The sequence below is a fragment of the Equus caballus genome, chromosome 4 (assembly GCF_041296265.1).
Source record: "Equus caballus isolate H_3958 breed thoroughbred chromosome 4, TB-T2T, whole genome shotgun sequence".
Lineage (NCBI taxonomy): Eukaryota > Metazoa > Chordata > Mammalia > Perissodactyla > Equidae > Equus > Equus caballus.
In genome coordinates, this window is record NC_091687.1 from 106,186,633 (window position 1) to 106,209,626 (window position 22,994).

At 54.0% G+C, this 22,994-nt stretch overlaps 1 protein-coding gene across 5 annotated transcripts; it reads left to right on the top strand.

Annotated features, from left to right (window-relative positions):
* Positions 1-1,874: 1,874 nt before the first annotated feature.
* Positions 1,875-13,300, top strand: LOC100063113 (gastrula zinc finger protein XlCGF7.1). 5 transcript variants are annotated; one of them, XM_070265195.1, is made up of 3 exons: positions 1,875-6,247; positions 8,427-9,325; positions 10,968-13,300. In XM_070265195.1, the coding sequence occupies exon 2, from the start codon at positions 8,455-8,457 to the stop codon at positions 9,064-9,066; it is 612 nt and encodes a 203-aa protein (XP_070121296.1). In that variant the 5' UTR covers positions 1,875-6,247; positions 8,427-8,454; the 3' UTR covers positions 9,067-9,325; positions 10,968-13,300. The 5 variants fall into 5 exon arrangements, with proteins under 5 accessions (XP_070121296.1, XP_023495719.1, XP_023495720.1 ...); XM_023639951.2 differs by having other exon boundaries at positions 1,875-6,212; XM_023639952.2 differs by having other exon boundaries at positions 1,875-6,154.
* Positions 13,301-22,994: the final 9,694 nt, after the last annotated feature.

Sequence of the window (22,994 nt, forward strand, 5' to 3'; positions counted from 1 at the left end):
TCTGTGTGTGCTCTGAGGGGTCCGTCTGCCCCAGGACCAGGACAGGGAGCTTTGGCCATGAGCATAGCAACTGCCCAGGCACAGTTCTTGCTGGCGGTGGAGGGCAGTATTCTCTTCTCTCTCCAAGACAACTTGATCTCTTCCCCCCACAGCCCTCGCGACCCCCAGCCCCCCAGAGGTCACCCTCATGCCTTTCCAAAGCAGGGTGCTGGGGCCCTGATGCCGACAGAGGAACCCAGGGCTCCAGCTGGGCTGTAGCCTTGGGCTGTGTGTTCCCACAAGGGGAGGGGGAATTGCAGAGAGGGATGGGTCTTGGGGTATCAGGGTTGTATAGCCAGAAGGTGAGAGGAAAAAGGGGGGACTCTGGTGTGATTCTGTAGGAGGATGAACTGTGTCTGCCAGCCTCCCAGGGGCTGCCGGGTTCTTCTCTGAACTCAGAGAAGCGTTACCCTCTCCAGGAGCTGTGGGGTTCACCCTGGCTTTCAGTTACCCCTCTCTTCAGGTTTTGCTTAATCTCTTCATCTGGTAGGAGCTCTAATTGTTGTAGTGTCACAAGAAGACATACAGAGGTGATCCAGCTTAGCTGGGTAACACGGTGTCCGTAATGGTTAGCATTCGGTGGGCGGTGGGGTGGGGCCGCTGACTCCTGTGGTCTTTGATCATGAATGACGCTGTGTGAACTCTCACACCTCGGGAGGTGTGCTCGTCTAAGAGTTGAGCTCCCAGGACCAGCAGGAAGCCAAATTAGAAGGGTTTTCCTAGGCACCTGCTCTGACCCACACCCGCCCTGGGTGCTTCCCTGTCTTCCTGTAAGGCCCTCCTCCTCTCCCGCAGCCCTGCCCCCAGCCTGCCCTGCTCAGGGAAGCCAAGTGCCTTGGATCTCATCAAAACCCACTTTAATCATGGGGAAAGTTCAAGAGTCATTTGCTTCTTCCTCTTTGCCACTTAGCAAATGCTGAGACCAACTCAAGCAAGCCCACTTCCTCCAGGAAGGCATCCCGGAATCCCATGCCTGCATTAGAGAGCCACTGTCTGCATGGAAGGACCTGCAGAAACCCTGGGGCCCTGTGGAATCAGGTGCCTGAGGGGCGGTGCAGGCAGGTACTGGAGAGATCAGTGGGCGTGAGTTTCTGTACAGTGGGATGCGGTACCATCCACAAAGGGCTTCTGCTTAATGGTCAAGTCAAACAGTTGTGTGTAGGACCTCAGTAACCCCAGGCCTAAAGGCAGCTTTTCTCCCTGTGGAAACTCATGAGAATGCCTGTTCACTGACCCCCAGCTGACTGATCCTCTCACAAATGGGTGCTTTGGGTCACAGTGGGGATGGGGCCGGGTCTATTGGAGTAAAGAACTACTGAGGTGTGTGTCCCATTGACCAGGTCGGGATGGCACAGCACTGACTCACTACACAAGGCTACTGTGTGCCAGGCACTGTGTCAGACTTCAGGGATGCTGTGATGAATAAGCCGCTGTCTTCCTCGGCTCGGGCTGCCATAACAAAATACCACAGATTGGGTGCTTGCACAGCAGACAGTGATTTCTCCCAGTGCGGAGGCTGGGAAGTCCACGATCAAGGTGGGGGGAGAGAGAGCACTCTGGTCTGTCTTCCTCGTCTCATAAGGACTCATCTCATCAGGTGACCCCACCCTCATGACCCCATCTAACCTTCCTTGCCTCCCAAAGGCCCTATCTCCAAAGGCCGTCACACTGTGGGGCAGGACTTCAATACATCAGCTTGCGGGGGACACAATTCAGTCAATAGCAGTCATGGTCCTCACGCTCGAGGAGCTCATGGACCTTTGTGGAAAATCATTTTAATATACCCACAGCTCGGAACAATCCATGCAGTCAGCTCTTGAATAAATTGTCCACAGCCCTGGCTCTCTTAACAAGGCTTTCTTATTCACCATCTCATCTACTCTCACCACGAGTCAGTGACCTAGGCAGGGCAGTGACCTAGGAGAGGGGGATGGCGACAGTGGCGTTAATTGGCCAGGTCATGTTGCAGATTGACGGCAGGTCCCAGGCCTCCTGTTAGCCAAGCCTCTTCCTCTGTCACAATCACAGGCTTCTCCAAGGATGGCCTGGCATTGTCAACCTCCGTTTTCATTCCCTTTCATTTTCAAATAATAAAACTGGGTCAGAGAATATTTAGGAGGAGGCACACCATAAAATCAAAGATAAGAAGGTTAGAACTATCCTAGCGATTTACAATCCAAAATACTCCAGAGCGTGCTGAGATTAAAGGGTTGCACAGGGGAACAGAAAACAACCATGAGCAAATAAATCAAGATCTTAAAGGACTTATTTCCTGTCCAGGGCCAGGTGAGTGCAGGTCTGTGGTGGGGACCCACAGCAAAGCTTCCAACAGGCCACATGAGCTTAGTGGAGCTGGGGTTCCTGGAACGGCATCATCCTTGTGTTCTTTTGTTAGGAGGAGGCTGGGAGCTAAGAGAAATGACTTAGGTCCCTGGAAAATGGTTGTCCTTTGGCAAGCAACACGAGCTTCAAGTCAGCTGGCAAGGCGGCCAGCCTCCTTGGGCGGGTTTGGTTCCCCACTGCCCAGCCCCAGGGAGCTGCCCGAGGGAGAGCAGGCTGTGAGGCCAGCGGACAGGTATACCCACAAGGAGAGAGCACCTGGCGGGAGTAGGGGATGCTGCCTGAGAACTTTTTCTAAGTAGTTTGGTAAAGAAATATCCTTGACCTTTTGGCAAGAGGAGTGTTGGGGCCAAAAATAGTATGTTCTCTCATATCACGGCTTTTAGTGGGTCATGGCAGAGAAGAGAGGGAAATGAATGGTGTCCTGTAGGTTGTCCCTTGGGTTAAAAAGAGAAGGGTGTCTCCTTGCTTACTCAGATCTGGAGGTGGAGGTGCCCTAGACCAGTGCTGTCCAGTAGAGCTTTTGTGATGAGGAAAATCTTCTATATTTGTGCTGTTCAGCACCATAGCCACCAGCCACATGTGGCTATTGAGCACTTAAAAGGTGGCTAGTGAGGCTGAGGAACTGAATTTTAAATTTTATTTGATTTTAATTAATTTAAATGTAAATAGCCACAGGTGACTATTGGACACTATAGCCCTAAGAATACTGCTCCTATTGAGAGGAAGCTCCCTGCCTCCCCCTCCTGCCCCCCAAATCTAGAAAGAGCTTTCTTTGGTGGTTGGGAATAGTGGATAGAGTCAGATAGTTCTGGCGCTAAATTCTAGCTTTGCCATTTAAGATGTGGGACCTGGGGCAAGTCACCTGGGTAAAACATGTAGTATCGTGCCTGGCACACAGCAAGCGCTCAATAGAGGGCAGTCATAATCATGATTTTAATAAACTCCTTGCCGGCTACTTGCCCCACATTTGTAGAAGTGGAAGCTGTGCTACGGAAGAGAAGGAAAGGGCTTTCCCAAAGAGCTCGGTCCCCATCAGAAACTAACTATCCCCAGTGGTAAGCAGGCCACTGCAGTTTAAGGGCTGGGCTGAACTGATGTCATAAGTCACGTCTTGGGCTTTAATTTCAAGGAAAGAAGACTTTGGAGCAGATGAGACCTCACACCCAAAGCCCACAGCTCCATCTGGGTCCCTGCAGTGTCTCCCAGCCCTCGGAGCTGTGGCTGGAGCTGGAGCTCTGCCTGCACCTCCCCGTGCCTTACGTTACATTAGCACACTGGCTGGCCATGGACCATCTTTTCGCTCCACAGCTCTCAGGTGTGGCTTGCAGACGTGCACATTCATTCAACAGACATTGACTGGTCGGGGGGGAGGGGGGCTAGTTTATACTGGGCACCTGGGACACAGAGATGCTGAAAATACAGTGCCTGTCTTTGGATGCTCACAACCTGGGGGAAACAAATCCCCTGGGGTGCTAAATCCCAATTTGAGGTCTTCCAAGATGCTCTGGAGAGGGATGTTAGAGATCACTGTCCAATTCAGGGAGATGGGATTTGCTAGTCACCAGGGAGGTGGTGGCCCAGCTGAACACAGAAGCCCTGGGGATGCAGCGCCGAGCAGGAGGAGCTGGAGGATGGCCAGGCTGGTATCTGTGAGAGCAGCGGTCTGGGGCTGTGCAGGGCAGCACTCGGGGTGATGGTCTGTCCATCTGTTGTGCCCCCCCCAGGGGGAGGGGCGGGGGCAGGGAACACAGTGCAGGGCCCTGGGCAGGGCTCTGCTGAGCAGTACACACCCCTACCCACAAGGGGGCCACGGGCCAGCTGTTCTCTGGCCGCCCAGACTGTGAGCAGCCCAGGCCTTTGTTAGGGTCCAGAGTCCAGCTGTCACTTGGACCTCGAGGAGTGGTGGTGACGGCCACTTGGGCCTCGGGCTCTTCTGTATGCAGAAGCATGTCTGCGTTTGCAGAATGTTTCCCTTTGCCGTTCTATTGTGTTCACCACAGCACGTGAGAACGGCCGGGGAGATGGGGGGAGGTGTGTGTGTGTGTATGCAGCCAGAGAAACTAGTGACTCAGCAGAAGTCATCTGGTGGCAGAGCAGAGAATGGACACCTCCTGAGCTGGGGTGTGTATTAGGTCCTATTGTCTGCACCCTCCACGCTGCCCAAGCCCAGCTGGGTTCCTTTCCTTTCTATTTTGGTGCAGCTTACCTAGAAAATGCTGCTGAAAATATGGGCCACATCCTCTAGTCTGTTATTGATTTTGCTTTTGAAAACCCTGGTCATTTATATGCACGGGGGTAGGGGTTGGGGTGGGTCCTCGGGAGGCTGAGCGTGACCCCCGGTGGACCTGCTGGGATAGACTGGTGCGCAGAGCGAGCTGTGAAAGCAGGCAGGCCCGACCTTCAGGGCTGGTGTCAGGAGTAAGCGATTGACTTTGCTGCCAGGTGGACCCCACCTGGAATTCTTCACTTCCGGGCTCTGAAAGGCACATTGGGCCCCTGCAGAGCTGCAGGGGGTCCTCATGAGGCTGGGATAGCACCACCCCAACAGCCACATCCACTGTCTGCTGTAAGGAGCCTTGTGGGCCCTGTGCAGTCCCAACTGCTCCCTCCACCTGGCAGCTGCCGAGGGGCCCCAGAGAAAAAGGCCAGTTGATGTTCCTCCAGCACCTTTAACTTTAAAAAAATCACTTGCCCTCTCTGGCCTCAGTTTCTTTATCTATCAAATGTAAATTCTGAGGCACTCTCTCACCCTGGATGAGATTATGATTTCCAATCCCGGCTGACACACTGTTTCTGCTTTGGGGTCCAGGTACCAGAGTGCTGCATGGAGAGTGGGCTGGGTGGTGGGCCTGGCTTCTCATCTGGGCTCTGCCACTTAGAGCTGTGGGTCCCGGGGGAAGCTACTCTGTGTTTCAATTTTATTTTATTTTCCCACCTATAAAATGGGATAATAATACCTGTATAAACAAGACAGCACATGGTTATTGGAAGGCTTGCGCGAGATGATATATGCGGATGGCTTTGTAATAAGAGAACTAATGTATAGGTAAAAGGTGCTGTTACTAAATGACAGTTGGAAGCTGGAATGCAGCCCAGCCCTGTTCACCCAGCTGCTTCCCCTGGGTGTCATAAGCAGCTCTTTTATGGGACATCTGTGGGTTGACCGTAATGGGTTCGATTCTGAGGAGGAGCAGACAGCAGTGCTGTAATTTCTTCTTCCATTCCCTGATATCCCAGTGACATAACCTGGGCCTTATAGTAGGGTGGGCTTTGGAAAGCTGTCAGCTCTGATTCCGCCCCTTCGACTGCCGTCTCCCACCCACGAAACCCCCGCTCAGAAAGGGTCCGCAGCCGGGGCTCCTGCGTTCACCCCACTTCTCTCTCCTGCAAGGAAAGGCTTTGTCCCTCCGGCGGCCCCAGACCCTGCTTCCTACGCGCTGGGGGCAGTTCGTGGGCCTGGCTGGGGTCGCCCCGCCTTAGGATGAGGGAGGCGAGGAGGAGGCTCTAACGGCTGAGTTGGGGCCTCGGGGATCCTGAAATGGGAGTGGCTGGGGCAGCGGAGCCGGGGGAGTTGGGGTTCTGCCTCCACGCCGGCCGCCGCCTGGCTCCCTCTCCTGCCCGGGCGGGCGCAGCGTTCGTAGCCCTCCGTTTGCCGCCATCCAGGTTGCTGGAGAGTTAGACCTCCCAGCCTCACGGGGCTGCTGTGCGGCTGCGGCGACGCTGGCGGCTGCGGCGCCGCGGAGGAGGCGGCGGGCTCGGGAGGCGGCGCCATGTGAGTCCCGGGCCGGGCCGGGCTGGGGCCGCGGCGGGAGATTACCGTATTTACCGAGGCCAGTGCTGGACCCTTGGGGGCGGGTCACTGCGGGTGCGCTACCGTATTTGCGGGGAGCCGCGCAGACCCTTTCGGGGAGTGGGGAGCGCCGCGACTTAATTACGTATTTATCCAGGGTGGCGTGGTTCCCCCGGGGCGCTGCGGGAGCGGGGGGTGGGTTGCATTAATTCCCTAAGGGAGCCGGGACTTGCAGCGGGGTGGGGTGGGTTTCGGCAGCAGGGTGGCAGGCCTACGTATTTTCGTGGGGGTGGGGTTGCGACGCAGAGTTTACCATATTTCTCCAGGGTCCCTCGAGCCCCAGGAGTTGGCAAGGTTGTGCGCAGGGGGTCGGGTGGGTGGGGTCGGCTCTTTTGCAGCTATTTGATAAGAACAGCGGTGCAGGAGGCTGGCTGTCTTTATGGGGGCGGCGAGGGGGCGCGGGAGTCGCTGCGGGAGAGTTACCGTATTTGCGTTGGGCAGTGCAGACTCTAGAGGAAAGAGCCACCGTGGAGACCGGAGGAAGAGGGGCGCAGCCTGGGCTGTGAGTGTGGGATGGGATGGAGGAACTTGGGGGAGACAGGGGGGCCATGGCCTTGGACCCTCTCGGCGGCAGGCGGGGCCTTGGTCGGGTATAGCTGGGGAGAGTGGGGAGGCTGCCTAGAGGCCAGGCTGAGATTGGCCACGGGACCGAGATGATCTGTCTTTGCAGATGTCACTGCAGCTGCCTGGGGAAAGGCTTGTGGGTGGGGTCTACTGCAAATAGAACACGTCCCCTTCTCCAGGGTGAATGTGTGCTCCACCCTGGCCTGAGAGTAGAGGGAGACAGAGGGAGTGTCTCTGAGACCCCACTCTGCAGATAGATCGACTGAGGTGGTAGTAAGCAGTGAGATCTGGAAGCGTGGAGAAGGCCTGCATGGAGGTCAAGGGGAACGGCCAAGCTTCCCTGATGGGGGTGGGGGAATGCAGGGGAGTGGCCAGCTCATCTGGCTCTGGAGCAGGCCTCAGGGTTCCACAGGAGCCTAAGGATTTTTGGAGGCATGGGGCTGGTGGCAGCCAGCAGTGTCCTACAAGAGCAGTGGCCCTTTGGGAATGGATGGCTCTGTGCAGGCCAGGATGGTGGTGGTGGTCTATGTGTGTGTGTGTGTGTGTGTGTGTGTGTGTGTATTTTGAGGGGAGTTGAGTTGGTGAGCAGCTAGTATATTGAGAAGAGCTTTTGACAGTGAGTCAGGAAACTTAGGGCCTAGTCCTGGCTCACCTTGCCGTGTGACCTTGGGCAAGTCTGTTGACCTCACTGAGCCTCAGTTTCCCCAGCTATAGAGTGGTGCTCAATAAGCCCTGCCCCTTCCTCAGGACTGTGTGAGGACAATGGGAACCAGTGTAAGAGGAACACAGTGCCCTGGGGAAGAGGATCCTTAGAGAACTAGCATGAACTGGATGGAGCTGAACCTGGGGGCTTTGTTGAGCATTGCGGGTGTTGCTCAGCTTGGGCCAGGCTTTGCTGAGGGGCGCCAGGACTTAGGCTGAGACTGGCCCCCGGGAGCTCACACTCTGCTTCAGTGACTTGCAGACTTCTTACAGGCATGCCTCATTTTGATAAAAAAAAAAGAGCTGCTGCCTTTAATATTTAATAAGGTTACTTTCAAGTACAGAGTTTTGTTTCTTCTTTTAAGCTTTGCAAAAATATCTTGAAACCACCGGTGACCCCACCCTTCCCTCCAGATTGGGGTGCACCTCCATACCCCACCCCGCCTTGAGCATCTGGTTGGAGGGATGGCATGTCCTGGTGCAGGATGACTCACAGTACCAGAAGCCCCTGAATCTTACCCATCGGCGTTTATTCAGTGCTTTGTGTGGCAGGCACAGTGCTCAGGGATAAGGAAAGCAACTCAGTCCTTAAAAGGCTCGCAGGGTGTGGTGAGAGGCAGAGGTGGCAGGACTGACCCGCATGCAGCGTGATGTGAGGGTCACAGGGTTGGGCCACGAAGCTCGGAGGGGTCAGGAAAGGCTTCCAGGAGGATATGGCACTTGAGAGGGGCCTGAAGGAAGGGCAGAATGTGATTAAGGGGTAGAGGAGAAAGAAGGGCATTTCCATAGGGGAACACTGGCTCGAACAAGACTGTAGAAGGGCGCATGCTGGAAGCTGTGAGTGGCCAGTGGGGTGTCCTCCCTGAGGCTGGAGACTGGCTGACCCTAGGGTCCCCCCTGACTCCTCTCTCCACTTCTGCCTCCCCAGGGGCTGGTGATTGCAGCTGGAAGTGCCCATGAGCGACCTGGCGTCCTCCGGGGGCGGGTCCCCTGCGGGGGACGGGGAAGAGGGCCTGGGGGACGAGCGAGGCCTGGTCATCCACCACCCCGCGGAGGAGCAGCCCCACCGCTGCCCGCTGTGCGGCCAGACCTTCTCGCAGCAGCCCAGCCTGGTGCGGCACCAGAAGGCGCACGCTGGGGCAGGCCGCGCGGCCGCCTTCGTGTGCCCCGAGTGCGGCAAGGCCTTCAGCGTCAAGCACAACCTCGAGGTGCACCAGCGCACCCACACCGGCGAGCGGCCCTTCCCCTGCCCCGAGTGCGGGCGCTGCTTCAGCCTCAAGCAGAACCTGCTCACGCACCAGCGCATCCACAGCGGCGAGAAGCCGCACCAGTGCGCGCAGTGCGGCCGCTGCTTCCGCGAGCCGCGCTTCCTGCTCAACCACCAGCGCACGCACGCGCGCATGCCCGCGCCGCACCCGCGCCGGCCCGGCGTGTTCGGGGAGCGGCGGCCCTACTTCTGCGCCCGCTGCGGCAAGAGCTTCGCGCGCGAGGGCTCGCTCAAGACCCACCAGCGCAGCCACGGCCACGGGCCCGACGGCCAGGCGGCCCATTTAGGCCGCGTGCTATGATGCGCGCCGCGCCTGCCGGCTGTTTGCTGCCCCAGAGCCACGTCCGTGACCCCCGGAGATGGCGCTGGGCTGCGGTGCCCCGGCTGGATGGGATCCCGGGAGACGGGGAGGGCTGGCTTGGGGTCTGGAAGGAGTGGGCCGCTGCCAGGCTCGGGCGGCCTCCTTCCGCTCCGCCCCTAGGACCCTCCGGCTGGCTGCGTACGCCTGCTTTGGGCCATTGTGTTGGTTTTCCTCCTCAGGCTCTGCCGGCCTAGAGCAGGTGAGACCCGACTGACGGCCCGGCGGGAGCCCCTCTCAGGCTGGGCGTGGGGGGACAGGAGGGGAAGGTGGGGCTTACTGGGTTTGCAGGTGACTATGACTAGCTTCTTACCAGACCTTCATTCCCAGAATGTCAAGAGTTGCAAGCGACCTGGAGAGGGCCCCTCTCCACAATCCCCAGACCCACCCGCAGTCCCCAAGCTCTCTTGGCTCCAGCAGTTACTATCTGGTGTCCTTGAGAAGTTATTTCAAGTCGTAACTAAGTTGCCCATCTGTAAACTGGGGCTAAAGATGACGGACTTCTCCCTGGGATGTTGTGAGGATTGTAATTACTATCACTAGAAAGAGAGGGTGACGTGACTGATCTGGAAACATTGAGCACCCTGTGTGCCAGGAGCTGGGCTGGGCGCTCGGAGGAGGCACAGACACAGGGCCCTGTCCCTGAGGTCATGTCCGGGCTCACACAGGGCCATGCAGGCTACGGTGGGGGACAGATAAAAAATGCTCTTGGAGGGGGGGTAGGTGACAACGTCACCCAAGGCAGTTTGATGGTTTGAGCTGGGTCCTGGGGACGATGGAGTTGCCCTAGGGAGAGCAAGGTGTGGAAGGAGGCATCAGAGGTGGGGTCTGATAGTGGAGGCTCCTATTTGCCCTACAGAGGACTCTGCGGGCAGGGACAGGGGACACCGAGATGTTTAATGAGAATGGCACAGTGATGTCAGACGAGCTGTTCAAGGAGAACTGGAGGCACTGGGGGGACAGATGGAAGTGGAACGAGCAGGAGCCTCAAGGGTCTTGGGGTCATCCAAACAAGAGAAAATGAGGCCCCCAGCAGAGGGGCTTGACCAAGGTCACGCCGTGAGAAGGGAGAGCTGGGGCTTGCCCAAGGGGCCTCTGACTCCATGGTGGCTCTCCCAGGCCTGGGCTTCCTCAGCCATCTGGCAGATGAGGAAACTGAGGCTTCCACAAGCCTGCCCCGAATCACACTTAGCACTTAGTCTACAATGGTGCAAGCCTGGGCTTCGCTTTGGGTTCTGGACCCCAAGACCCTTCATCTCCACTCCACCCTCCTTAAGGGAGGCTCTTACTCGTGGGAAAATGGAGCTTTGAGGATGAGGAAATGTGACCAGGGACCACATGGTAGGAGCCTGGGCAGGGGCGTCACTGGCTGGTGTGGGTGCCTGGAGGGGACCTGGGATCCCCGGTAGTGGGTTAGGAGGAAGGAACTGGGGTTGGAGGAGACCTGCCCCTGGCTCCATGGCCAGTCCTTGCTGGGTGCTGGAGACCCTACCCTCTGCTCTTCCTTAGAGCTTCATGGCTCCTCCAGCATTGCCCTCTGCCTGTCACCCCCAGGATGTTGTAATGTGGACTAGTACTTAATGGCAGAGATTAAGAGATTAAACTGGGACCTGGGACATCTAGAGCCAGTCACCAGAATATCCTGAACCCAAGCTGTCTCATCTGCAAATGGGATTAATAATCCCTGAGTGCTTGGTAGGGGCTGAGAGGACTGGCCAAGCCCTGGACAGATGCAGGGTGGCCCAGCTGACTGCTCCCTCCTAGCCTCCGAGGGGTGGCTGAGGGGGGCTGGGCAGGGCCGAGTCACAGCCCCAGACCTGACCCTGGTCTCTGTCTCTGAACAGATGCGGAGTGGGCAGGACCTCTGGGCAGTGTGCAAGGCACATCTGGGCACAGAGACTGGGACCTGGGACCACGGGCCCTGCACCCCAGCGTGAGGATGCTCCTCAGAAAACCTACCTCGGGAGGGCCCTGCAGCGATGGCGGAAGGAGCGATGGAGCGTGGAATTGGAGGCAGCGTCCGTGCCCTGGTGGAAAAACTCCCTGAACCTGTTGGAAGTCGCAGCCAGAGAAGAGCTCTTCCTGGCCGCCTGGCCACGGACCTCAGCAGGGACAGTGCCTGTGTGGATAAACGGCTTCTCTGCTCCTGCCTGGCCCACCAGAGACAGGAGGGGACTGGCCTTGGAGAACACGGCAAGTCCGGAGCAGACCTGGCTTTAGACGCAGAACCTGACCCCGGTGTGATCCCTACTTACAGGCTTCACTCTCCTTTCAGAGCAATTGTTGTTAACACTTTTGGGGGCGTGAAGCCCTTCGACAATCTGACAAAGGTTTGGAACCTTCTCGCCAGGAAAACACACACACTCCTGCAGACCACAAATCTCCAAGCAGTGTCGGGAGCTCTTGGACTCCAGGCTGAGAACCTGGGCCCCGGGGCCTCACCCACTGCTCTCCTTGCCTGATGCAGAGCCTGGGGTCAGGGCACCAAACTAGTAGCATTTTTCCCTCCCCCACCGACCCTCCTTTCCTTGTTCAGGAATAAAGAATTCTGAGGAGGGGACCCGTCTGGTCACTCTCTTCTCCCAGACCTAATGCACAGGGCAGCAGCTTTCTGAACCTTGCTTCCCTTCCCCAGACGTTGCTGGAGGCTCCCTGGGCTGGTTTGCTCTTCTCTGTTTTTGGGGTTGCTTGCTCTGGTCACCTGGTGCTGGCTCTCACAGTGCAGCCCTGGGCTCCTGGCCTGGGCTCTGATCTCACTGGGAAGGTGGTGGGGAGGGCTGGGACCTCTGTGGACGCTGGGCAGAGGCATGAATTTGGGCCGAGCCTACCCCGGAGAAGGAATTCTGCTTCCAGCAGCCACAGCCAGGTGGACCTGCCTCCTGCCAGAGCCGGCCTTTGGCCTCAGCCGGGCACGAGATGGGAAGGCTGCCGAGGAAGATGGAGCCTCGCTCCTCGTGCCACCGGCTCCAGGTGGAGACAGAGGCAGACTCCACAGTTCTGCTGTGCCCTCGGAACAAGTGGAGGGGTGGGTGCTGGAGCGACAACAGGGCGAGGACTTCTCAGGTCTTCAGGGCAGCCTGGAGCCCAGAAGTGCCCCCTGGCCTCCCCAGAATGAACCGCCCGTCAAAAAAGGTGTGACCGACCAGGGCTAGGATGGGTTTTTGATGAAAACCAGACTTAAGAAAGTGGGTTACATTTAGTGAAACCCTTGGGGTGGAGAGAGGCCTTTAGTCGTGGAATTGAGATCCAATCCCAGTGATGTGAGTTGTGGGGGTGCGGAGGAGTTGTGTTTGGGTGGGAGGTCCCAGGGCTGGGCTGGGTTCGGTCAGGGTCGTCTCGGGCCCCTGTGGGTTCCTGCCCTGGGCTCTTGCTTGTCCCGTCTCCGTTGCAGTTTGGCTGGTTGTTACTGACCGTCTGCCATGCGCCTCGTCCTGGGATAACAGACCGCTCTAGGGGGAGCACAGAAAGAGCAGCGCTCGGTGCTCCAGGAGCTTCCACTTCCTCTGATCCTTGGCCAACCTGGAGGGGACCTCACAGATGCACTTCTCTGCTGATTGTCGGCTGTCTCCTCCCTCCCCTGTGACTGTGCCATCTGTGTCCTGCCTCTGCCTTCCCTGGTATTGCTCTGAAATGTGCCCCTCCTCCCCTCCGCCCTGCCCACCCTCTTCTCCACCAGGGCCCAGCTTCCCTGACCGTCTAGCCCGCATTCCCCCTTCCTTCTCTGAACAGCACCGTGTCTTACACTCCAGTTGTGTGTGTGTGTGTGTGTGTGTGTGTGCGCGCGCGCGTGCGCGTCTTGAATCTCCAATGAGACTGTGGGGTCCTGGAGGACAAGGGTCTGGCACAAGGCTGGGCCCGTAACACTCAGGAAATACTTGTCGACTGGCTAATGGGTCAGGTGCCGGAGGTTGAGGGGTGGCCGGTGCTGGGAGGTGTGAAAGGGGAGAGAGCACGTGAGCTCATTAGTGGGTACATTTTACTGGGCTGTGGGCTGGCTCCCCTGAGGCAATAATGGCCATAGGAGGCCTCAGGTCCTCCCCTGCTTGGGGCATTGGGACAGGAGGACCCCCCTGGTTATGCAGGAGTGTGCGTAAATGCTCGTCCAGGCTGGATGTTTCCATAGGTCACAGACACCTGCTGGAGATGACCAAGTGGAATAAACATTCTCTTGACAAGAGCTGGTGTGAGGAGTGGTCATTTGGGGCTCAGCTGGGAGCAGGCCGTGCCTCTAGCTTGCCTCCATCATTTCTTGAGGAGTTCTGTTCAAGGTAACTCACGGTGGCCAAAGGCTGGAGGGAGCATAGCTAAAGGGCACAGCAATGAATTACCTTCTGCTGCCCCCACCCTCCAGTCTGGAGAATGGCTGCCACCTGGATGTGGGTAGCGGATAGTAGGCCTCTTGAAGTATCCCCAGCTGCCTACTCAGCCCACAGTGAGGCCAGACCTGCTGAGAACCTGGGGGGTGAGTCCCATGGGTACCTGAGAGGTGGGTGGCTAAGACGGCACGAGTTGGAAGACATCCAGCTGCAGTGCTGGCCCGGCTTCACCGAGCCGTCTCGGGCAGTCGCGTGTGTCTCCTGAGTTCAGTGTTATCTGTGACACGGGGAAAATAATTCCTGCTCCTCCTACCTCGAGGAGGGCCTGCCTGGCAGCGGACCACTTCATTTCACAGCCCCGTGTCTTCTGGTGCTGGAGAGTGGAGTCTATGTCAGGCAGCCCAGCAGCCGTGAGACTTGGGTTGAGTGACTTCCCTCTTGTTTTTTGGTGAGGGGCTGGGCCCGATCATGGCTGAGGCTCACTTCAGAACCTTCCTTCTGTGCCTTGCTCTTTGACCCAGATTTGGGGCTGCATCAATTGTCTCTATCAGCCAAGGAGTGTCCCAAGCGGTGGTAACTGGAGGACAGGGACCTTGAAACCTGGCTCTGCTGGGGGGCGGGGGGGAGGGGTGCAGCAGCAGGACTCCTGTTCACCTCACACTGACTGACCCCACAAAGGGGAACGGTCCTCATGTAACTGAGAGGAGCAGTGGCTCAATGGGGACCCCGGGACTAGCCCCACTTTGACTCTGCTGTCCCTCGTGTTGGCTGCCTCCCTGGCTGGCGGGGCAGGAAGAAGCGGGCAGCAGCTCAGTCCTCTGCCTGCCCAGGCTCCGTTCTTCCCCTGACGGTCTGAACCAGTTTCAGGGCTGACTCGTGGGCCTGAATCGGTCGATTTCTGTCACCAGACCAGTCGCTGCACCAGGTGGGGGTGTGCAGTGTTCAGAATGGCCAGGCGTGGGCACACGCTGCTGCCGAGTGGTCACCCCAGCTGGAGTCCGCAGTCTGTGAGTGGGGGAAGGAAAGATTCTCCAGGGAAAACCAGAGGCAACAAGGCGGGTGAGTGGGTTCCAGGTGGCAGACCAATGCCCCTGCTACTGACCAGCAGTGTTGCGTCACCTGGGAGCTTGTTTTAAATGCAAAATCGCAGCCCCACTCCAGCCTCTGGGTCAGGAACTGCATTTTAACCAGATCCTCAGGGAATCGTGAGGCAGCTGCTCTGCTCTGCCTCACTTTTCCACCTCTCTGGTGGCCTTTTGACTCAGACGTTCCATCAACTCTACCACCTAAAGGGAGGAGTGACACTTTTCTTAGGCAGGCTTGTGGGATGTGGAAAGAATACACTGCCTCTGCCAGGGTCCAGGGTCCAGGGTCTGGCCCATGGTCACCCCTTGGGGACAGGAGCATGTATCATCAGTGCCCGTCCTGACCTGGCCTGCCCAGCCTGGTTTTACGGGAATTTACCATCAGTACAGAACACAGTACAGGAGAGAAAGGCCCAGAAAAGGGCCGGTCCTGGAGGAGAAAGCAGGCCCCTCGCCCAGGGCGTTTCCTCCACCCTGTCTGTGCGCCCTCCCTGTTCCCCTCTCCACCCTCCTAAGACCCTCTTCAAAACATCACTAAGCCTCACTTTCCTCACCCTAAGCATGCCCAGGTGAGAGATGCCTGCGGTGGACAAGGCTTTGCCAGATCTCCTTTCCAAGCTGCTGGTGTTTCCCAGCTGCCTAGCCTGGGGGCTGCCCCCAGCCCACCCCCACCTCCGCAGATGAGTGCTGATATGGGGGAGGGGGCGGGGGGGGGGGGCGGACAGCAGCTCTGAAGTTCTCTGTGCCCAGAACTCCCTGAGGGATCCAACGATGCTAGTCTCCAGCTGAGACCACATCACTGGCCCCTTTCCCTGCCCCATCCTGCTTCCCACTCCTCTCCAGAGAGCACTTCCCAACAGGTCTTGTTCCCTTGAACAGAATCCTCATCTCAGGCTCTGCTTCTATGGACTCTGACCTAAGGCAATGTCTCCAACGAATACACACTCCAAGCATCTTGCACACAGAGGAGGTCAGGACGAGTATCTTCTTTTGGTGATTCTGTGTGGTGCTGGTTACCCGTAGGCTTTTAGTGAAGAACTTCTGGTGGATTCATGGATTGGAGGTGGCCATCTCCTTTGTGAGAGGCCAGGTCAGAGGAACTAGTGCTGATGTGGCAGCCCCTTACCAGCTACTCTGAGGCCCCTGGTAACTGGAGACAAGGCACAAGAATCTAGTTCGGGGGTCAAGGGTTGGAGTCTAGTGACCATGTGGCTTTGGTCACGTCCTTACCACTTTGCACCCCATTTTTCCTATCCATGAAATGAGTGGTACACCACCTGCTCTCTGAGGTTTTCTTTCTTTTGGGTCTGAAATTCTATAGTCGCTTCCCGACTGCTTGTGTGGGCTCACTCAGGTGGGAAGGAGCCGAGACCCACTTGGGCTGGTGACGGGCCATGTGGCAAGGCCTCGTGAGATGTGAGCGAGGCCCCGCGTGCCCCTGAGCCCCCGAGGACGGTGTTCCTCCTCCTCTGGTCCCCATGCTGTTCCTGTGAGTCAGCCTTGCTCTCTCCTTCCGCTGCCGCCACCTCTCCTCTGTAGCAGGTACTCAGAGGACTGGAACTGGATGTCTGTCCCTGTAGGCAAGGGGCCTACAGTCCTAGCAGAGGAGACAAAGTCACCTTGGAGCAGAACTCCTCCGTTTCAGGAAGGCCATCGGACCCTTTCACTCAAACCCACGGAAACCAAATACCCACTAGTATCCTCACTATTCTCCAACTAGCTTTGGACTCGGGAAGCATTTCAAACACAGGTGCTTCGGACCCGCAGGTTTGCTGTTGTGTTTAATAATAATCCTTTTTAAAAGGCTGTTGTTAGACAGAGCACCTGAGGGCAGGGGCCTCTGAGATGTAGGAAGGACTTGAAATTCTCTCCCTGGTGAGAGGCAGAGCTGGCCCTTCCCCTCGCATGTGGAAACCTGCAAGGGCACAGCATTGTCCTCTGGGACCGAGTTTAAAGCGTGTGGGTTCAAGAGAGCCTTGTTTATAGGAGGAGTGGGAACTGTGTCCCTGTGCCAGGCAAGAGAGGTTCCGGAGACGAGTGGCATGATGGTGCCCATGGGGTCCTGAGAGGTGGGAGGGACACTGGCTGAGGGGCAGAGGGCACAGGCAGCATCCACCGCATGTGAGCATTCCTGGCGAGGACTGGCTGTGGTGTGGGGCCCTGGAGGAAGGATGGACCGTGTAGAGTTCCAGGGATGGGGAGGGCTCAGTCTGTATCAGAACAGAGGAAGCAGCGTGTTTCAGGCCGGTGAAGCCGGACCGACCGGCTGTTGCTTCCCCACCTCCTGCCTTCTGCTTGCTCCTGGTGCCTGCTGCTCCTGGTTACTGCTTGTCCTTCTCTTTTATGCCACTGCCCTCGGCTTCCTCACCACCTGCTCTGTGCGCCCTTCTCTTTGTCTCACATGCAGACTCCTCAAGGCAGATTTTGGTGTGACTGGTCACTGTCCCTTGGGCAGAGTCCATTTTCCTGGCATTGCTAACATTGCTGGTGAGTCTGGAGATGCACCCCTGGGTGCAGACACACGCCGATAGCTACAGCCAGGGCATGGAGGGCCAGGGTGTAAGTGCTGGGACCTTCCTCACGAGGGAATGCCTGAGCGCGTGTCCTCAGAAGGGGCTCAGCCAGTGCTCTGTGGTTTCTCCCTAACTTGCACTGTGCAAATCTCTCATTTGGTAGATTATCCCATATGCCTTGGGCCTTTTGTATACTGTTTTCTTAAGATTTAGTTTCTCGTGTTTTGGGCTTGATCTCCAGTCAGTGACAGATGGCGTTTGTACATCATTTGATGGTTCACTTTCGCACGTGTAAACCCCTCGAGGGCTTGGATGACATTTTGCTGGTCTGGGAGCACAGTGTCCGACCCTGGGAGGCCCCCGCGAGCGGGGTGGGGGGGCGGCCCGGTTGCTTGAATGTTGGCTTTGATGGAAGTCATGCGCTGGGGACACTGCTGGAGTTGGACAGAAATAACACTTTTAGAGCTGCTTTCAGTTCCTATTGCGTCCTCCTGGTTGGCATATATTTGTAGTCACTTCTCCCTGGTGCCCGGAGAGTGTTATAAAATGGAACTATTTTCTTGTCCATCACTGGAGCATATTTGGGAAATTTTATAATGTGAGGAAATCAAGAAACAGAGCCAGTGAATACAACAGTCTTATTTATTACGCAACTCTCAAAAACTCCCAAATATCACTGATAGATTGTATTCTGTGGACACAGTGCAATACAATTAGAATCGGTAACAAAACAAAACCAAAAAAGCAGCTCTGGGGCTGTAGGATGCCCGGGACGCCCCCCCTCCCCGAGCCTGGGGCCGACATCGCTAGGACCACAGCTGGAGGGGGCTCTGCTCACCTCGTCTTTCAATAAAGCTGTTGGTCTAGCTCAAGAAAAAAAAAGCCAGTAAAAGCTTCTATCCATTCAGGGATTTAAAAACACATTAATAATTCACGGATCATGGAAGAAATTGTAATGGAAATGATAAAATATTTATGAACGAATGACGATGAAAACACTACATTTCAAACCTTGTGCCATGCCACTACAATATTATTTAGAGGAAAACTTTAGTCTTAAATGTATTCATTAGAAGAGAAGAAATTTTGAAAATCAAAAAGTCAAGTTCAACTTAAAGGGGCTGGGCCAGTGGCATAGTGGTTAAGTTCACACACTCCACTTTGGTGGCCCAGGGTTCACAGATTTGGATCCTGGGCGCGGACCTACACACCACTCATCAAGCCATGCTGTGGTGGGGTCCCACATACAAAATAAAGGAAGATTGGCACAGGTGTTAGTTCAGAGTCAACCTTCCTCACCAAAAAAAAAAAAAAAAAGAAAGAAAGAAAAAAGAGTTCAACTTAAAAAATTAGAAAAAGAACAACAGAATATGTCCAAAAAGGAGAAAAATAATAAAAAAGATAAAAGTAATGGAATAGAAAACAAAATAACATTAGAGAGACTCAATAAAACCAAAACCAGTTTTTGAAAAGACAAATAAAATAGGCCTCTGGCAAAGAAAGAGAAGACACATGTAGACAATGTTGGAAATGAAGAGGAAGTTGTAACTGTGGACACAGTAGGGATTTTGAAATCATAAAAGATCCTATGGACAATTTATGGCAATTTTACATTTACATGAAATAGATGCTTTTCTAGGAGAACATAAATTACCAAAAGAAACTTAAAACAGTCTGAATATACCTATAAGAATTCGAGTAATGGAATCAGTAGTCAAGTGGCCTTAACTGGGAAGATTTGTCACCCTTTAACGAGGGGACGATCCTTCCTACACAATCAGTTCTGGAGAATAGGGGGAAACATTCCCACACTCATTTAATGAGGCCAGGAAAACCTTGCAAACGAAACCAGGCAGGGACAGCACAATGAAGGAAAATTTTAGGCCAATGTGACTTAGGAATATAATCGCAAAAATCCAAAATGAAATATTGGCAAATCAAATCCAGAAATATATTTAAAAATATGTCACGACCAAGGTTTGATCGAACAAATATAAGGATGGTTCAACATCAGAAAATCTAATAAAGAAATATACCACTCCAACAGATTAATGGAGGAAAAAACATGATCATCTCAATAGATGCAGAGGAAGCGTTTCCTAAAATTCAATTTATTTGTAATTAAAAACTCAAACCAAAAACAAGCAAACAAGACAAAACCAAAACCAACAAACCTCTTTCTCGCGGTCACCTCTGTTGTCTGTCCCTATTCCTTGTTTTAAATGTAATCAGGTATTTTTGAGACTCGATTTAACAAGGAGCAAAGCTGATAATGTCACTCTTTGTAGACATTTAATTGAAGATTTATCGATTTCAATTTTGCAATTTTCTGGTATTTTGGAATGAAACTAGTTCTCAACATTTTCATAATTTTATAAAACCTGTAAGCCCTTGGCATTCTGCCTGTGTCTAATGGATGAATGGACCTGTTCAGGGAATTATTTAATTTCTCTTTCCCTCTTTGTCTATGCATCCAATAAATGCAATTTATTTTGCTTCTAAGGTGCAAGTTGTGTGAGATTCTTCATTTGGTCGCCTGTGTGGCTAGGTATAAAGAACCTAAATAAGATGAGGGGGATAAGACTGATATTGTTTAAGGGTACAAACTTGTGACAAGGAGTAAATAAGCTGTAGAGATCTAAGGCACAGTACAGCAAATATAGACAACAATGTGTACTATAATTATGAAGTGTGATAAATATTGCAGTCATATTGTAATATATAAATGTATCAAAGTAACATGTTGTACACCTTAAATTTGCACAATGTTATATTCAAATTTATTCAATTAAAAAAATGAGAACCTAAATAGGCTGCATATTGAGTCACTATGGACTTTTTGTAACGGATGCCAACGGGAGAGTGGCGCCCTCTAGTGCACATTCGGAGAACTGATGTTGAACGAATTGGACTTGGTAAGGAGGGCTGTTCCTCTGGTGCCCTAAGGCGGGGCCGCCAGGTTTCTATGAGAAAGTACAAGCCAGGGACCATGCAGGTTGTCAGTAAATATTTGTTGAGTGAATAAACAGAACCATGAGGCTTTCCGGAGTGCCCTATGGAAGTGGTCAAAAAAGCAGACTTGTAAAAGTACATTTCTTAGAGACGAAAGGAAGGCCAATGGCCAATATGGGGAAGAAGAGAAAACTGGAGGCAAAAAAATTTGACATGTGTTTCTTTTCTGGGTTTCAAGAGGAAATAAGAAGGAAATGTAGAGTAACTTTCCAAAGAGAATTAGCCAAAAAGCCAGCAACAGAAGTTTGCTCATAAAAGCCGAAAACATTCTAAAAGGGACTGGGCCTGAAATTGGGTGAACCCCACTGAGGGCTGAGCTGACGCAGACGAGAGAGAGAGTGAGAGAGAGAGAGAGAGAGAGAGAGAGAGAGGGAGAGAGAGAGAGAGAGGGAGAGAGAGAGAGAGAGAGAGGGAGAGAGAGGGAGGGAGAGAGAGAGAGAGAGGGAGAGAGAGAGAGAGAGAAGGAAGCATGGAATAAGAGTGGGAGAACCAACAACAACCAGCTGAAACGTGTGGGCTGTTTCCTCTGTACAGAAATCTTCAAAATGTACATATTATTGGGGAAATTTGAACGCTTATTGGACATTTGATAATACAGAATTATTCATTTTTTATGAGTTATAGTTAGGCTATTGTGCCTATGTTGATAAGAGGCTCTTTACCTTCCAGAGAAACATACAGAATGAAATGCTGTCTGGGATTTGCTTCAGAACAGCCTGGGGGAGGGTGTGAGGGGTGCCAATAGAGAGGGGACAAGGCGACCCAGTGTTGACCATTTGAAGTTGGGTGAGAGGTAGCTGGGCCTCATGACACTCTTCTCTGTGCCATTGTCATGTGTTAGAAAATTTCTGTAATAACAAGTTAAAGTATGTTTGTACATAATCCTTCCAGCGTTTTGAAAGTTCCCTTCTTAATATCCCTAAAAAGGGTTAAGTGTTGGTGAGGGGAGAGGAAATGTTTGAGGCTGATTTAAAGTTTTGGTTTTGAGCCGTTTCCTTTGGGCCAAGAGATCATGATGGATGAGAAGGAGGCGGGGCCAAGAGAACACGTTCCTTAATTTACATATGAGGTGATTTCAATATTGTCCCTTTAAGATGGGGAAAGATGAACTAATTAGATAATTGAGTCAAATAACTTTGTGATTGGATTGACTTACGGATGAATTCACTTTTTTGTATTTGCTGGAAAATAGGAAAAGTTTTCCAAATGCTACTGAGTAAATAAAATTGCTTCAAAGACCTCTTTGCTGTCCAGCAGATAGTTGAGTATGAAACAACTTTTGACTCTCTAGAATGGCAACTCTAAATTGGGATGCTTTAAGGGTGTTTGTTGGTGTTTTTGAACTGAATGTTTTTAAAAGGAAAAATGATATAAATAATTTTTGAGAGAATCCCAACTCTTCAGATTCTTCTGACCCCCGGGTGGGATGGTGCGGCTACTCTGGAATGCTGAGTTGGTGTGTGGGCGGGCAGTGCCTAGTCCATGCCAGTATTTCAGCTGTCGATGCCTAACTGTAGCAGAATTCTCTGAGTCAAGGCTAAATGACTGCGTTTTTGAATTTTTGGAAGTAATTTCTGTGTTTTTCCGAATGTAGAAAAGTTCTGAGGAACACTGGAAACGACTAGAGATTGCATCAAGAAATGCAGCATTAATGTCGACTCCCAGGAGAGACAGGTTCTGGTCCCCACGCTCTGGATCTTCGTCCTGGGAAAGGCGGTGGGTGGGGCGGGTGGGTGGGGTGCGGGAATGTTGGAAGCAGGTGTGTGGGTTGCACAGGCTTCTAACTCTTCAGTCGGCCTCTATACAGAAATGGCTGTAGAAGGAAGAGTGCCAGTCTTGGTGTCAAAACTGGGTTAGCATCCTAGCTCTCCCACGTCCACCTGCGCTCTTGGGGAAACTGGTTCCTACCAGGAATTGTCTGGCCCTCTGCACCCTGAAGGTTCCAGAGCTAACGCATGAACGGCTGTTGGGGAGTGACCCCTTTTTCCAAAGCGCTTCCCCCAATACCTGTTTCCAGGCTGTACCCCTCAATCCTTGTCCCAACCTGGACACAGACAACACCTCCTCCTGGGTGCCTGCTCCCCCCTGGCAGGTGGAGGAGGTACATGATGGGGAGGGGCAGGAGAACCCTCGAGAGGGAGAGCGGCTGGCTCAGGGGGTCTGTACCTGGGTAGGGGTATGGAAATGGAATCGTCAGTAGGTTGAGATTTCCAGGACTACTAAAAGGCTCCCAATAAAGCTCCAGAACTCCTTTGGGCTGGAAGACTAACATGAGCAGCTTTCTGTTTCTTTGACTCTGGGGGTTTTAGAAACCGCTGCTGGTCCTCCGCGCTGCTTCCAGCCATGCATTTCCTCCCTTCCACCACGAGTAGAATGGAGGGGAGTTTTCCTCGGGTTGAACTCAACGCCTGAAACCTTGCTGGTGCCACCTTCTAGCTGTGCATCTCCCCATCGAGTGGGGTGCGGAATCTGAACGCCTCTGCCTTGTCTTCCCCTACAAGATGGTGCATCGCCTCCTGGTGAGGCCTGGATCATCCTTTCCGTCTGGGATTAGTCCTGGCACCAGATGAGATACGAGGAAGCTTGTGGGCTGCAGTGGGCACTGTGCCATCCAGAAGCCGGGGAGCTGAGGAAGTCCAGCTGGGCTGGGAAGGCCCTGGAGCAGGTGTGTGAAAGGCAGCATGCAAGGGGTTTCAGGGAGGTGCTGCGAGTTCACGGTACAAAGTGAAACCAACACAGGCTGGTGCTGAGCAGATGGAGGGTGGGACTCAGGAGGGGAGTGTGGAGAGAGCCCAGGGCTGCACGCCCACGGGACGGCCTGAACCAACCCAACAGAGGGTTCTGCCCAGGCCAGACCCTGGAAACAGGCCCAGGCCAAGGGGTTTCTGGGCATGGGACTGAGGGAGGACAGAAGGACAGAGTCAGACCGAGTGTGCCCGGGAAGG

What these genes read in the sequence shown, in the direction of transcription:
- LOC100063113 (XM_070265195.1), top strand. Translation starts at nt 8,455, where the DNA reads ATGAGCGACCTGGCGTCCTCCGGGGGCGGGTCCCCTGCGGGGGACGGG.